Source organism: Sceloporus occidentalis, unplaced genomic scaffold (genome assembly GCF_023333645.1).
Source record: "Sceloporus occidentalis isolate IW3139 unplaced genomic scaffold, rSceOcc1.0.p SCAF_4, whole genome shotgun sequence".
In the NCBI taxonomy this organism is placed as follows: domain Eukaryota; kingdom Metazoa; phylum Chordata; class Lepidosauria; order Squamata; family Phrynosomatidae; genus Sceloporus; species Sceloporus occidentalis.
Window position 1 is genome coordinate 59375329 of NW_028316984.1, and position 15405 is coordinate 59390733.

At 39.3% G+C, this 15405-nt stretch overlaps 1 protein-coding gene across 1 annotated transcript in view; it reads right to left on the reverse strand.

Annotated features, from left to right (window-relative positions):
* Positions 1–1097: 1097 nt before the first annotated feature.
* The window catches only part of THSD7B (thrombospondin type 1 domain containing 7B), a 597991-nt gene continuing 583683 nt past the window's right edge, over positions 1098–15405 (reverse strand). The window contains exons 23-28 of the mRNA XM_089520110.1: positions 14724–14897; positions 14052–14147; positions 7690–7772; positions 5983–6175; positions 3372–3459; positions 1098–1588 (exon numbers count right to left, since the gene is read on the reverse strand). Of these exons, the coding sequence (XP_089376236.1) occupies positions 1507–1588; positions 3372–3459; positions 5983–6175; positions 7690–7772; positions 14052–14147; positions 14724–14897 (716 nt within the window). The 3' untranslated portion in view covers positions 1098–1506. The remainder of the gene's footprint in view (positions 1589–3371; positions 3460–5982; positions 6176–7689; positions 7773–14051; positions 14148–14723; positions 14898–15405) is intronic.

A 15405-nucleotide genomic window follows, 5' to 3' on the forward strand; every position in this document is an offset into this window, starting at 1 on the left:
CTTTCTGTATCTTCTGGGTATCTACAAATAAGTCAAGAAACTACTTTTATCACCATCTGTGTTTGCTAATCAAGCTATTTTTTTATACTTATTTTAGACATCACTGAACTATTATTTTGTCTTGGCTGCTTAGATATTTTTGTGATTTTTAGTGACTGACATGCTCATGGTAGATTAAGGGAGGCATACAACTCCTTTGGGGGTATTTTTTCTTCATTTGCATCTTCCATTAAGACCTTTTTCATCTTGAAATGAGTGATCTGGGTGTAACAAGTGAGTACTCTCTTGACCCTTTTTCAATCCGTTCCCCGTATATTTTGATGTGAATGATTTATGGTGTGCTTGGATTAATGAGTATGTGATTAAGCTATGATGCGATTTTTGTTTTCCTCACACAAGTGAGATGATGATGATGATTGTTGTTGACAGAGATTGCACATACCTGTATCAACATTCCCACACTCTTTAGCTTTTTATTTGTGTATAAATACATGTCAATACCACAAGATGGCACTTTCTTACTTGCAACACATACTATTACAAACACTAATCTTCTTCGAGATGTTTAGAATGTAGACTTGGAAACTTTTTTAAAAAGCAAGACCTTCTACAAACAGTTTGTATGTGTATGTTGAATGTATAATAAATAAGGTCAGAGAATAAACCTTAAAAAAAAGAATTTACAAATATTCCAGATAATAAAATTTAAATTACAAAAGCAGAATTCATATTAAAGAAACATAATTACAGTTTTCAATGGTTAAAAATGTATCTAAATGGCTTAATACTAATTTAAAATATATCTTTGAGCACTCATCATTTCCTTATTCATCAAAAATTTTTGTCCACCTTGTTCTTAAAAACAAAACCCTGCACCATTAGAAAGCCATCTGAATCTTATTATCCTGAAAATTTTCGATAATGTCTATTACCCAGCTCCTCCAAAGGAATTGAAATCAGAGTCCCATCTAAGAAACCTAGTAACTTTGAAAACCAAGGCAAATCCAGATATTTTTGGAGAACATATGAATCAGCTTTACTAGTTCCGAATGAAAGGTAAACACTAGAAAACTTATTGTTGAAGGTGGTGAAGAATAAAGAAGACTGCACTAATATAGTGCATAAGAATGTAGTGTCCAACCTGTTCTTCAAAGAAAATGTCACCTTTTTTCCACAGGATTGTCATGCTTTTGAAGGTAAAAATCAGTAGAATTACGTGTTTCTTCTTATTCCCGTTGATAAACCGGACGTGATGCATTTTTGCAGTTCTATTTGGGTAAAGGGTCTCAGAGACACAGAAGGTCCTTTAATGTTGTCTTTTAGATAAACTAAGAGGCAAAATGAAGTTTGCTAGTTGTATTCTCCCTGCTTGTATCAGATGTTGTGAATTTTTTCCAAAAAGAAAGATCAAAACAATACTCAAACGGAGACATTTCATTCCTTTTTTAAGGAGCAGAGAGAAGCAGTTAAGGCAGTTGATGTCTACATTTGGATTTTCTTTCTAGGTTACATATCAACATCTCCATCATAGGCTAAAGTCAGACACTTCTGTTGTGGAGGAACAGGTTGTTGCTGTTTTGGCTTTTTACTAAAAGAAAAGAAACACATAATTTAAAAAAAATGTTAAAAAGTTATGAATCCTAGTTGGGGGAAAATACCATAGAATGATCTAGCCAAAGTAAATACTGGATTCATTGGGAGAAATAAGCACCTGGCTTTTTGCACTGAAATCATAGGGACTTAAAGGTGCTTACTTTTGATTGGGTTGGGCAATTTTCAAATTTGGAAATTTAAATTATAGCAATTTAGTCATTTCCACCATAGCGTATGAATACCAAAAAGGATAAAGCACAACTCTATAGGCATATTCATAAATTCTGTGACAGACAAGTATAATATTTGATTCAACTCTTCACTGACCAACATCTATTACAGAAAGAAAACTGAAATGCTATGGTCACCATCCAAATAGAGATCTGGAGAAACCATTTCACTGTATAACACTGAGGAGAATGAATCTAATTTAAAATTAGATGGTACCTGTTATCAACATGAATTACAATAATGCAAATAATGGCTAGAATCCTGTATAGCAGTTATGAATGCATAAACTCGAATTACACTCCTGTGACTGTTATACATCCATGATCACTACATAGTCTCTAATTTAGGAGGCTATATAAAGACCAAAAAAGTCTCCATTTATCAGGAAGCAGTCACTGTGATCGATGGGTATCTGTTCTCCTATTGCTCAGGAAGCAGCTGGCTGCCATTCCCCTCCCCTGCAGAAGTGGTTTCAGGCACAAAGGGAATTGTGATAGAGACCCTGTTTCTGACTGTCACAATGAGGAGTGCTCATGGAAGGGTGTGGAAACAGCAGCCAGCTGCTTCCCAAGCGACAGGAAAACAGATTTCCATCAACTGCAGTGGCTGCTGCCTGATAAGTGGGAATGGAAGAGACTGAGCTGGAATTCACTGTTCAGCACCATAACTACAGTGCTTACATACACATAAAGACCATACAAGATTCCAGCCATTATTTAGTTTTCCAGAAGTCTTTTCCCCTCTTGCACGGCAATATTTCAGTAGTAATATCAAAAACATCTCTAGCTAAGCATTCAGTCATTTCTTGTGCTTCACCACAGGCACACACACATACACACACACACATATGCAAAAATAGCAAGAATGAATGGAAATGTTTTCAAATATCACATGACTAAATCTTTTGAGATGCCACATTGCTTCCTAACTGCATTTAGTGGAGAAGAAGCAACTTTGAGATTGAATTAATTAGAATCACTCCAACTGGAATCCTTTATGAGATATCTTTGTGTAAGAACAGTAGTTCTTCAGGCACAGGGGAATTGTGTTGTGTAAGAACAGCCTAAGTTCCCCCTAAAGGTAACTTACTGTTAAACAACCACTGCAATCAACAGGGATCTGTTCCCCGGCTATTCATGAAGCAGCTGACTGCCTTTTCCATCCCCTCCCATGAGCTATCTCTTGTGTGACAGGCTGATGCAGGAGCCCTGTTGCAATTCTCTTTTGTGCATGCAAAAGTGGGATGAGAATGTCAGGCAGCTGCTTCTCAATTGGTGGGAGAACAGACCCCCTATCCATCTCAGTGGCTGCTGCCTGGTAAGTAGGGATTGGGTGGCATTCACTATTCCTACGTAAGCCCTTACACAGGGAGCTATGTAGGAATCATGAATACATGACAGCCAAGAGTGCCTAATTCTAGATTATGAACTCATAACTGTCATATAGGATTCTAACCACTTTGCTTCCAAGTGCATATGTCTAAAGCTGAGATGAGTATCTACAAATAGTATAAAACAAAGAAAGGAATAGTTACAGCAGATACATACCAAAGAAGATATGAGGTGAAAATCATGGAAACTAGAATGAGAAAGCCACCAGCTGATACTGCATAGACCCAGATTTTTAGTCTTCCATCTGGGACATATAAGGAAAGAAAAAGAAATCAGGCAAATATAAATTGGAATCATTTTCTTATACCATGATACCTATATGGTACTATAACTACTGAAAATAAAAAGAAACAAATATACAAATGCCCAGGTACCATGCAATAGATACAATACTCTATAATTCTCTATAAACACAAACCCAAGCACTACAGTAAACCTTCCCCAAATCATATTTAGCACAAAGTTACAGAAAAGGGAAGCTTCAGTTTTGGCAATTGTTCATTTGGGAATGTTATTCATGGGTTGTGAATATATCAAGAACCTCTCTGAAATATGCTGGAGACCACCCAGAGACAACTGCATGTGTTGGACACACCTTTGCTTGCTCAGGTTTCCCACCTATATGAATGTCTATGCCCTTCACATTGGCTGCTATCATGCATTGTCTAGGCACATGTATAATTGTACGGAGGTGAATCTCTGGTGTGTTCTAAAGAACCCCTTTATGGGTTGGATGCCCATGGAGATTGAAAGAGGGCTGTAAAAATTCTGTTTGTTTAATGTCAGACAACATATAACTAGGCTGCATTCTGGAACAGATACACTGTATATCTATGGCTATGGAAAAATCCCAGAGCAAATATATATATATATATATATATATATATATATATATATATAAAATACTGTATATGTTGAGTTCTTGGGTCTATGTTTCTGGCACTAGTAATCATCCGCTTAAGTAAAAGAAAGAGAATAAATCACTAAAAGGCCATATTATGCAGTGTTGTGAATTGTGCATATTGCTTATAAATATTACTATTGGCAGCTGTTTCTTCCAGCAATGATTTCTTTGAATCACAGTTGGTAAAATATGCTTCCAGGATTACAGGCAGTCTCCATGGCTATTTTCACAGCCTCTAAAGATTGTTATAATTTTGAAAAATGAATGTTTTGTCTTCAAAATGCTGTCTGTGTCCTCAAGAGGGCATGGGGGTAATTTCACACACACCTGGTTGTTTTGGACCCAGGTGAGACACTCCCCCCCAAAAAAAAAAAAAAAAAACAACTGGGAGTAAGTTCTGCTTATTTCTTCTTTAGAGAAACAACCAACCAACCAAACAAAAACTTTTTCTGGGCCTAAAACAACCACGAGGCATGCACAGTAAAATTGTTCCCTCCATCCTAAAGAATCATGAAATTTTGAGTTTTTAATTCCAACTTTTGTTGAGAGAGTTGTGCAAGGGCAGATATTCAGTAGTTGGCTACCCCTTATTTGTACACATCAGATCATGAAACAGAAGTCATGCCTCCTCCTTCCTTCCATCTCATTTCTATGCATAGTATTGCAGTCCATCACTTATTGTTTGGAGATAACTCTGGTAGAGAGATCTACCTGCTCTACTTGTTGAAGCATGAGAAAGAAACAGCGGATCCCATGGAACTTGCAGGTGTTCATCATATGACAAATTTAATGCAATTAGCACTGAAATTCTTTGTTCAATTCAAGGGTTACTTGTGTAAACAGAAGGCACATTCAGAATAAGTGGGGTTGTAATTTCATGTGGCACCCATGAATAATTTTGTGTATGTGTTATGTTCTGTGTGAAATGCAGTACTTTTAGCCTGGATATATGATTTGCATACCTCATGTAAGCCCTGTTGTTTTGTTTTTAACTTCTTTTGAATGGACTATGCATAAAAAATCTCCATACGGAAACAAGCATTGGCATGCAGATCAGCTATAACTATACAACCAAATTCTGGTCTGTGGGCATCAAAGTGCATTCATCCCTCTGAAGCAATATGTTGAATGTAACCAATGCTGCCAGTAAGTAAGTAAGTACAGAAGAGTATAATGAATTTTCCTGCTTGCCTGTTCAATAAATGACCAACACTATATGTTTGTACAACTGTGCCCATGTTTTGGGAGAAAACAAGCTTCATAAATGCAGCACTATCAATCTCTGAAACCTTCTACTGTCCATGCAGTCCTTTGGATTGGGACCAAAATGATAAAGGGGCTGAGCATATGAGTCATGATAGCATGGGCCAAGCCAATGCTATCCTGAACTGGTCAGTCCCCAGGCTGGCACAGGGGCTGGGGGTATTAAACTACATGGTCTAAACAGGACAATGCAAGGCCAGGGTAAACACGGGTCTTTTGACCCATACATACAGCCTCTAAGTTACACAGAAAGATGTTTTGACATCTGTAATTAGAGTTGGACATATTCAAAATGTATCATTCTGTAAATTGACCCTTAAGATTGTCTCCTCATTGCTTAGCAGTCTCTTCTACTAAGATAAATGTGTCTTTCAGGATATTTGGTTATATTAATTGTGAAAACATAATTAGCTACATAATTAGCTACTGCATAGCTTCTATGCATTAATGTTTTTTGAAGACATTACAGTCCAATAACAAATGTTGTAAAGGGGATTTTGCATAATCCCTAGCAGAGTGTCTGATCCACTCGGTATTTTTCCATTTTTTTAAAGACACCCCACATATTATTTTAATACACACACAGACACACACACACACCTTGGTTAAAAGGCTGAATTGACCATCCTTTGAAAATGTCATGCATTTTTGAGTTGACAGGTTTATGTTTTGCTGCATTCGTTTTAACATCAGCTTTCTTATCTTCTAGACCAGGTATCTTCATGCAGTAATCCAGGAAACCATTTGATCTCATTATTTCTGTATAGCCTCTCTCACAGCCACAGACACCAGTCTAGGTAACAAGAACATATGCAACAGTGAAAGGCAGTTAACTCCATAGAAACTCATATCAAAAGGTATTCTGTTCAGCAGTAGCTGAATTGTCCAATTCAAATGGTTTATTTGTTTAGGCTTAAATCCCAATCTGTTCCAAGGATTTAAGACTGATGGCCCATATTGACTGCCAATATTATATATATATACTGGTGGTGTGGGGATGTTCTAATTCATATGAGGCACAATAGAGTAATGAAAGCTCTTTCCTTTTCCACTTTGTTCACAGAAATGTGTTACAGCAGAAACAATGGGATACTAATCTATTTTGCTGAAAGATCACACTATTGAAAATCCTGCAGCATCAGAGTGACTGACAAAATACTTGTTCAAATTAAATTATGTATCTGTTGCTTGACAGTACCATACAATCCTTTAAGGCTAGCTTGCTTCATACAAGGTGATTCAAAAAGAGTGGTGCAAAATAGAATAACAACAGCTTTACTTTTGCACCATTCTTTATGAATCACCTGGTATTTGTACTGGGCAACAGTCAAACATTTGATTTCATCTGTGGGATGTGAAAAGGTCCAAACAAAAAACAGGAACATCATGGCTTCCTTGCTTATCTCTCACTGCTCTCACTGAAAGTACATACAGACAATCATTTCCAAATTATTCACTTTTCAGTTAGTGTTGGGGAACATAAACCCTCTAGATGTTGTTTAAAATGACAGCTTTCATAAGTCCTAGCCACCACAGCCAATGGCAAAGAAAGATGGGAGTGCTAGTCCAATAATACCTGGACGGCCACACTATTGTCCTGTTTCCTGTTGTCTTTGCTATAAAAAATCTGTCATCTTTACTACCTGCTATAAGGCAATTAATATTTTACCACTCATCAGCCTTCCAAAATATATGTTTGTGTGAAGATGTCTGGTAATATTTTCCTGAGGAATACAGATTGGCTCCCCAACTGGTTGCATGCTTTGTGATAGACTACCACTTAGTTAATTGTATTGATCTTTTCTTTCTTGTAGTACCTGTGTACCCCATGGATTTTAGTCACAATGTCAAAATGGCAGTGAAACCACTCAGGTGGGAGCCCCCTCCATTGCAATGTTTGAAAAGAATTTTCAAGGGAACAAAAGGCGGCACCCTTTTGTCTTCCAAACAGAGATCTAGCCAGAAAGCATGCCCTCTATGTTGATGACTTTGTTTCTATGTTCATAAACTGCCTTGCCTGAATGTGTCACCAACAGAATTCAGTCAATGGAAACAAGTAGCAGCCCAGTCAACACAGCTTGCTAAACAGAAAGATAACCTCCAATTTCCCACCCATATGCCACTCTACATTCCTCTTGTAATTATTTAGCTACATATCAAATTAAATTACTACAACCTCCCTCTAGGTGGTGTTCTGTACATACCAAACAACACTTCTTCGGTGTTAGAAAGCTCCCCCCCCAAACATAATTTATTAGCTGTCAAAGGTATTAATTCTAACTATGTAAATTGTGATCTCTGGATTACCTGTGTGCAGTAAGAGAAGGGCTTCCTACAGGCTGGGTTACAATGCCTGGTTGTGGCTGGCTGCATCTGAATAGAACAGCCTCCTGTAAAAACAGTTGTCAACAGATATCATCAAAGATATATTTCAGAATGAGTTAGGAATGTCTTCGGGTTACTTTGCTATGTTGTAACACTGCTGTGGCTGGGGAATGGGCCACAATATCGACGCCATTCTCAAGACCCCTGATTCAGGTTGTGTGTGTTTTTTAAGCATCTGTTCTGCAGACTGAAAAGGATAATCCTCATGCCTGATGTCTCACATTTTTAATTGTATAGGTAATATTTTGATGTATATATCCAACATTAAAATATGAATGCAGTAAAGCAGGGTTTGAAAGCATACAAGAGACATCTTTTAACAGAGATAGGCAAATTACCCCAAATTTGTCCCAGATTAGAGATTATACGTGTTATTTTAGGGGGAGAGAAGGAGGACTAAGGTGCGTTACAGACCGCCCAGAAGGGGCAGTCTTGCGCCGCTGCCGGTTGCAGCATCCGGGAACCGCAGCAGCCAAACGGTGAGGTTCCCGGACGCTGCAAAGGAGGAGCGCGAAAATCGCGCTCCTTCCTGCGCCCCGGAAGAGACGCTGCAAGTGCAGAAGCACGCACTCACGGTGTCATTTCTGGGGGGGCGACGTGCGGATGTAGTGCGTCTGTTATGTCAAGATGGCGGCGGCCGTATGGAATGGCCGCCGCCATTTTGTACGGACTCAGTCCGTGCTAGGGTTAGGGGCGTCTAGAAGAGACGCCCCTTTCTAACCCTAGCATGGACTGAGTCCGTCCTAGGGTGCCCGTCTGTAACGGGCCTAAGACTGTTTCCCCAAACAATAGATTTCCTTTAATATATTGCTGTATTCTGTGTGAAACAATCCTTCAACAACTTGCTTATGCAGGTGAACAGAGAAAAACTGTGGGAAAAGATGCCAAATCCAGATTTCTTAATCTAGCTTGAAAACACCACATTACAGTTACTAGGATGCCAACATCTTCCAGTTATGGGTGCAATTGTTATATTTATTTATTTCCCAGTTCATGGCTCAAGATGGCTTACAACAGCTAATCTAACATAGTTTAAAAAATAATCACAATATACAAAAGTTACAAATGTAATTTTAAAAAACCATAACCCGTTAAAAACACAAGCCATAAGAAGGAAAACAGAAAATCCAGCACATGATGCAAGGTCCTTCTCCCTCAAGCAGCCAGCTTTTCAAAGCCTGCTAAACAACTAAAAGTTTTTACCTGACTATGGAAAGATAGCAGTCTAATCTCCCTAGTCTAATCTCCCTAGCAAGGCAGTTCTGTTCCTGGGGGCACCTCTCCCATGTTCCCACCAGATGTACCTGTGAGGGTGGTGAGAAAGAAAAAAAGGCCTCCCTAGAAGATCTCAAAACACAGGCAGGCTCCTATGGGAAAATATGGTTCTTTAAATAACCCGGATTTAAGCCTTTTATAACTTTATACGTCATAACAAGCACTTTGTATTATGCCCTAAAATGGATCAGTAGCCAGTGGAACTGTTGCAGCAAGAGAGTTGTGTGATCCCTGTAGCAAACCCCAGTTAACAAGCTGGCTGCAGATCTTTGGAACACCTGTAGTTTCTGAACATGCTTCCAAGGCAGACTCACATCGAGTGCATTGCAGTAATCCAAACAGGATGCAACTAAGACATGTGTCTGCAGCTCAAGCAGTGGATTCAGTTATAACATGTCCTGAATCTACCAGTTCTTGCAGAGTTTTATATCAGGACTCAGATCTTAGGGCAGGAGTGGGAAACTCGATGTCTGGAGACTATCATTCAGCCTCTGGGACTTTCACAGGACATTCTGGGGAAATCTTCAAACAATAAAAATAGTCCACACCCCACAATCTGTCCATCACTAGGAAAAATATTCTCCCTACAAATAACAAGCATAGTGAATAAATGCTTCTTTGTTTCAAGAAGGGAGACTTCAAAAGTAAGGTAATTTCCCCATCCTTGTTTATAGGTAGGGATTCATGATCTTCTACAACTAAAGCATATTTTTATGCAAAAGATAATGAAAAGATTTTCATGTCCTATTACAGCACTTAGAAGCTGAACTCAATTCCCATTAAAAGCACATCAGCACAGCTGAAACATAAATGAAGTATCCAATGATAGGTTTTTTTGCCTCTCTTTTCCAACTGTTCTGTTGTTGAAGGATCACAAACAGATTCCGTCCCAATTAAGACAGCCTTTATAAAAAAAATCAATTAAGGTCAAGCCAGTTTACAAAGATAAACTTTTCTTTTTACCCTTTGCAGCCCAACTCCCTTATAGTCCAGATCTCCAAAGCAAAACTACCTCTTGTGTGCTATTATGGACTGCTTTCATCAACTTACCTATAGTAGGCTATTACCTGTAGTGACAAATTAGAAGCAGAGCCCAGAAAAAATTACTTAGGACTATGACTGGGAAATGTAGACAAAAAAGTAACTTGTTCAAGCTCTGGGCTGGCGGATGCAGCATTATTCAGCAGCAGCAGGAAGAAGAAAGAATATTAGCATGTACCATATGCTTTTGCTAAGCAGACGTCTTGTCTGAAGCATAGAACTAGATGTCATTGACCTCAATATACTGGAGGAAGTGCTGGCATTTTATTGGCAAACACTGTTGTTATGAAAATGATGATCCCTTTTCTGTCACTGTCTGTGTTTGGCTATTATACGTAGCTACTGACAAGTAGCAAAGATCATAGAAGTTATATTTTGGAAGATAATTCCCAGAATCTGGTGAGGGATTCTGGGAATTTCAATCTAAAAAGTAATTTTTCTGAGCTCTGCAACTAGTATGTAGCTACTATACAGTTCTTAATGTTTTTTTTCATGCCAGCTGCAAAAAAAAAATCTCTCTAGGAAAGAGATATATATTTATCCTTGATTCATGGAGAAAGGATCAGTGCACTGGCCCAAATCCAATTGCTCTTCCCAACAAGATTGAATCAGTGGTGTTGACTTACCAAGTAGCAACTGAACTATCAGAATGGTCTTGTCTGAACAGGCCAAATGGTCTGTTTCCTCCCTCTTCTGGTGTTGTCTGTTCAGATGATGCACATCCCAAACTTTAATTATGGTGCGAGCACTCTGGACAAAATCTGCCATTTTCTCCACCAGAACCAGGGTAAAACCATCTTAAACTGCATTTTAAAAAATTACTGCTTCTACAGATCTTTCCAGAAGATCTGGAGCCCTCTGTTTTGCACCAAGGTGGCTTTCTTCAAATGCATCCTGGTGGGCCACCCAGCACATCTATCACTGCCCAGGGTCACTCATTCTGAAGTTAGAACGAGCATGTGATCATCACTGGGCACCTCTTTCTGACCTCAGAAGTGAGTGATCCACAGTGGCCAGGATACTGCAGGCTATCCCCGAAGTATCCTGGCCAGGGCAGACAAGGCCTATGAAATAAATCCCTCCTTTTCTTCTTTAAGGCTCCATCCCCCCCCCCCCCCCAACTCAAAATAACCCAAAAGCCAAAGCAAAACAGAACTGTAAGAAACATAAATTAGACAATACAGCTAACTGATTCTGGAATACCCTTCTGAAAGTGGAAACAATAAAATGGGCAGGGAAATGTCTAATTGACAAATTGTAAGCTGCTCTGATAGCCTTGGCTGAAGAGCAGGGTATAAAATAATAATAATAATAATAATAATAATAATAATAATAATGACTGATGGAATGATTATTTTTAGTGACTGACATTCTGTATTGCTGTTACAGATTCATAACTTAGATTTATAGATTTGTAACAGCTTTATATTTAGTAACATTATATAGTCACAATTGTAACCCTATTGTCATGATCATAAATGCCTCCAAACTTACTTTAACAGGCAGCAGCCGCATTGAACAAAAAAGGTCTATACAATATTTGACTGGGGCACAAGGACAATGTTTCTTCCCACCAGCAAGCAAGTCTGTCACAGTCAGAAGCATCAATCCAGTTGTAAATAATCTTAATAGGCTTATTCACTGGGGAAGAGACTGAAAACATAATCCCACCCCATGCACAGTGATCACCAGATGAACACACCTCCTATCTCAATATGGCTGCTAGCTGTGAAGGTGGGTTTTGGGTGTGTGTGTAGTTTGCATTTGTAACTAAGCAGCGCATGTAGGGTATCGTAGGATGTTCTTTACATGTTTACTCCCAGCAAATACAATTTTTCTGTCCGTAAAACTTAACATAAACCATAGATATTATAATATAATGCATATAAACACATAAATATTCTCATAAAAAGTGGTTTTAAAAGGAGTGGTAGGATCTAGGGCCCGGTACATACCAGTCTTTCAGGTGCCCTCATCACACGCGAGGGTTACCTGGGGGGTGGATCGCCCACATGTCCCGCAACCCTAGCACGTGACGAGGGTTTATACACAGCACGTGTAGCGATGACGTCACTGCTGCGCAGTGCCCAAATGGAGCTGCGCAGCAGTTATGTGCTCATGCCGCCACAGACTGCTTACAGTGGCACAAAAAGGAGTCACTTTTCAGTGCTCCTTTTTTGCTGCATAACAGTGCTGTGCAATTTAATTGCTGCGGCGCTGCAACGCGGCAATGAAAGGCGGCCCCAGCCCGCCCTTTCGGGTGAATTATACCAGGCCTAAGATATGAGAATTTGAGGAACATTGCAGTGAATGTAAATTCAAATATTCCTGGCTATTCTGACTTAATGCACTTAGACCTTCAATTATGTGTGAAATATTACATAAAGTAAGCTCAGGCAAATTCTGGTGTCTATACAATATTTGTATAATGAACATTCACAGTGGTGTTTTAAAGAGGCGTCAGTGGGTGTTATTTCTTCTGAATGCATCTTTCTGCATTACCTTCTTTCTGTATGGTATGTGGAACAATCAGAAAATGTACTTTATTGTATTGGTTGATCTCTCTGTGGGCTGTAGCAATTATATGAAAAGATTCTTGCTTGCAACAGGTGGCTGAACTATTATGTTATTTAAAATATTTACATCCAGTGGACTCATGAGGTGGCTAAAAGTCAAAAGCACAGTAATATAACAAGAACAATAGCAACTCAAAAGAATGAAATCTGACAGAGTAAAAATATTACCAGCTTTAGTGTGTGTGTGTGTGTGTGTGTGTGTGTGTGTGTGTGTGTGTTTAAAAAAGCAAAACCAGAGTGATTTAATATCTTTCTAAAAAACAACATGAATAGAACCTCTTGAACACACATAGGAGGGGCATTTCAGAGTGGATGGACTATGAGTTCTTCCAAGTGTCATTGCAAGACATGGATGGGCCACTTCTGATCCTCCAGACCTTACTGGACTTCAATTGCCATTTCTCCTAAACAACATAGCCAATGATGAGGAATGACGGTAGTTATACAGTTGGCCCTCTAAATCAATAGATACTTTATTCATGGATTCAGGCATCCAGAGTTTGAAAATATTCCAAAAAGATATAAATTCCAAAAAGCAAACTTTAATTTTTCTACAGTGTGCTTGCATCATACGCGGACGCATCATACGCGGCTTTCAGCATATGCTGAAAGCTGCTAGGGAGCTTGCGGGATCACATAGGGCACAAGGGGCAGCGCGTCCCATTAAGAATAATGGGGCGCACACCCATGGCACGCACGTGCTGCCCCACTGCTGCGCCACTGCGCCATGCACGAGCCCCATTATTTTCAATGAGATTCAAGCATACACTTTTTTATGTGTGTGTGGGGGGTTCTGGAATGGATCCCCCATGTAAAAAAAGGTCGTACTGTATTTTATCTAAAGGAAACCATTTCTTTATGTCATTGTGTTTAATGGGCTTCAGCATCCACAGATTTTAGTATCCATGGGGAGGTGGGGCAGGAAACCAAAACCCAGCAGATACCAAGGGCCTACTGTATTCCAACACCAACTGGGGAGCACATGTTCTCTGCCTCTGTTCTAGGATACCACTGAAGGCCCTTTCACATTATGTAGTTCTAGTCTTGTTTCTACTTGACCTATCATGGTTGCACTCCATGGAGACCTACTGTTTTGTAGTATGGTCAACAGCACTTAAGTAGATTTCTAAGAATTCTAAATTCTGCTCCTTAAACTCCAAATCCCAAGATTTCCTAGGATGTTCCCATGACAATTAAAGTGGAACCACAGTATTATAATGTGCAACTGTTCTGACACAGCCCAGAAAAGTAATAGAATGTGATGGAATTGTTCCTTTTTGTGGGAGGCTTCTCCTGAAACAGCTTTATAATTTTTAGCAGACTTTTCCACTCCATTCCTGAGAGCAGCAGTTCTGCTCTATTTCCACAGCGGAAAATTATAGGTGCACCTACCTGTGACATTCACCCCATCTGATCGCTGGCACCATGCTGTGCGTTCATTATCTTGCCAAAGACTTGTTTTCCATACATAATTATAACATTTCCCACCTATAATCCAAATGAAGCAATAATGATCAGTTTACATTTATTTTGCAATGCATCCTGCTTTTCTTTCAGAGGAAATTAAAAATTGTCTAAGAGGCAACTAATTAAACAATATGTACCAAAATATGCAAAGAGAACGAGCATGATGGCATTGGGGCTGTGGTTGTGCTTTCTTAGTGGTTGTGTAAATATAGTCTATTGGGCAACCAAGTCTTCCACAAGTACACAGACAGCCTTCTCTCCCTTTGGATTTGGTGAGTGGGGAGTAGTGAGCCTTGTACAACTGGTTAAACAACTGTGCAAAATAAAAAGAAGAAGGAGGTATAACTACACTTAAAATGTATACAAATTTGGTCCCAGTTTGCTTTTGGGGAGGATGCACTTGTGTTCAGTAACTGCTTACTGAATCCAACCAAAATATTCTCCTTTCCAAAGCATTTTGTGTAATTTTCTCACTCTTGCCTTCTGCCTTATTTCCAGAAAAAAGTACAATAACCATACCATCCACAAAACAGCATGCCAGTCAATTCTTCTTTGTGATTCTGACATAAGAAGGTCTGAGCCTGAAATATTCCCTACCGGAGCAAGGCCGAGTCGCCACCTCTTGTTCAGGGCAGCTGTCTTGGTTTTCAAAAGACTGAATTATAAATGTTCTTGACCGAGACTGACGACCCATAGTTTCAAAACTTCGACCATCTATGCATGTCAATTCACAGGAACTCCACTCTGACCAGTCTGTTAAATGACAATCACCTACATGCAAGAAGAAAGGAGGGGGGAAAAACCCAATGAACTACATCTTAGGATGTCCCTAAATTTGTCAGTCACAAAATCAGAAGGTACCGGGAAGGTCCATCCCAGTTGCTTACTGAAGGAGCTGCTCCTTGACAAATTGCTGCCTAAAATGTGCTTAAATTTTCCTCCAGTAAGTTTAAATTTAGAGCTACCAGGGAGTGAAGAGGGTTAAAGAATAATGTCAGTTAGCACGTTTAAAATTCATGTGTTCATTTCAGTTGAAAGTGAAGAAATGTTTGTAGTTATTGATATACTTTTCTCAAGAATTTACATATATTTATATACATTAAGATACATAATGATTATACAGTGGGCCCTTGGTATATGCGGGGGATCCGTTCCGGACCCCCCCGCGTATGCCAAAATCCGTGTATGCTCAAGTCTCAATTGTCCCCAATGGCGGTGCGTGTGCACGCACACCGCCATTGGGGATAAAAGTCCCTCTCCTCCCCTCCTCTTTCCCTCC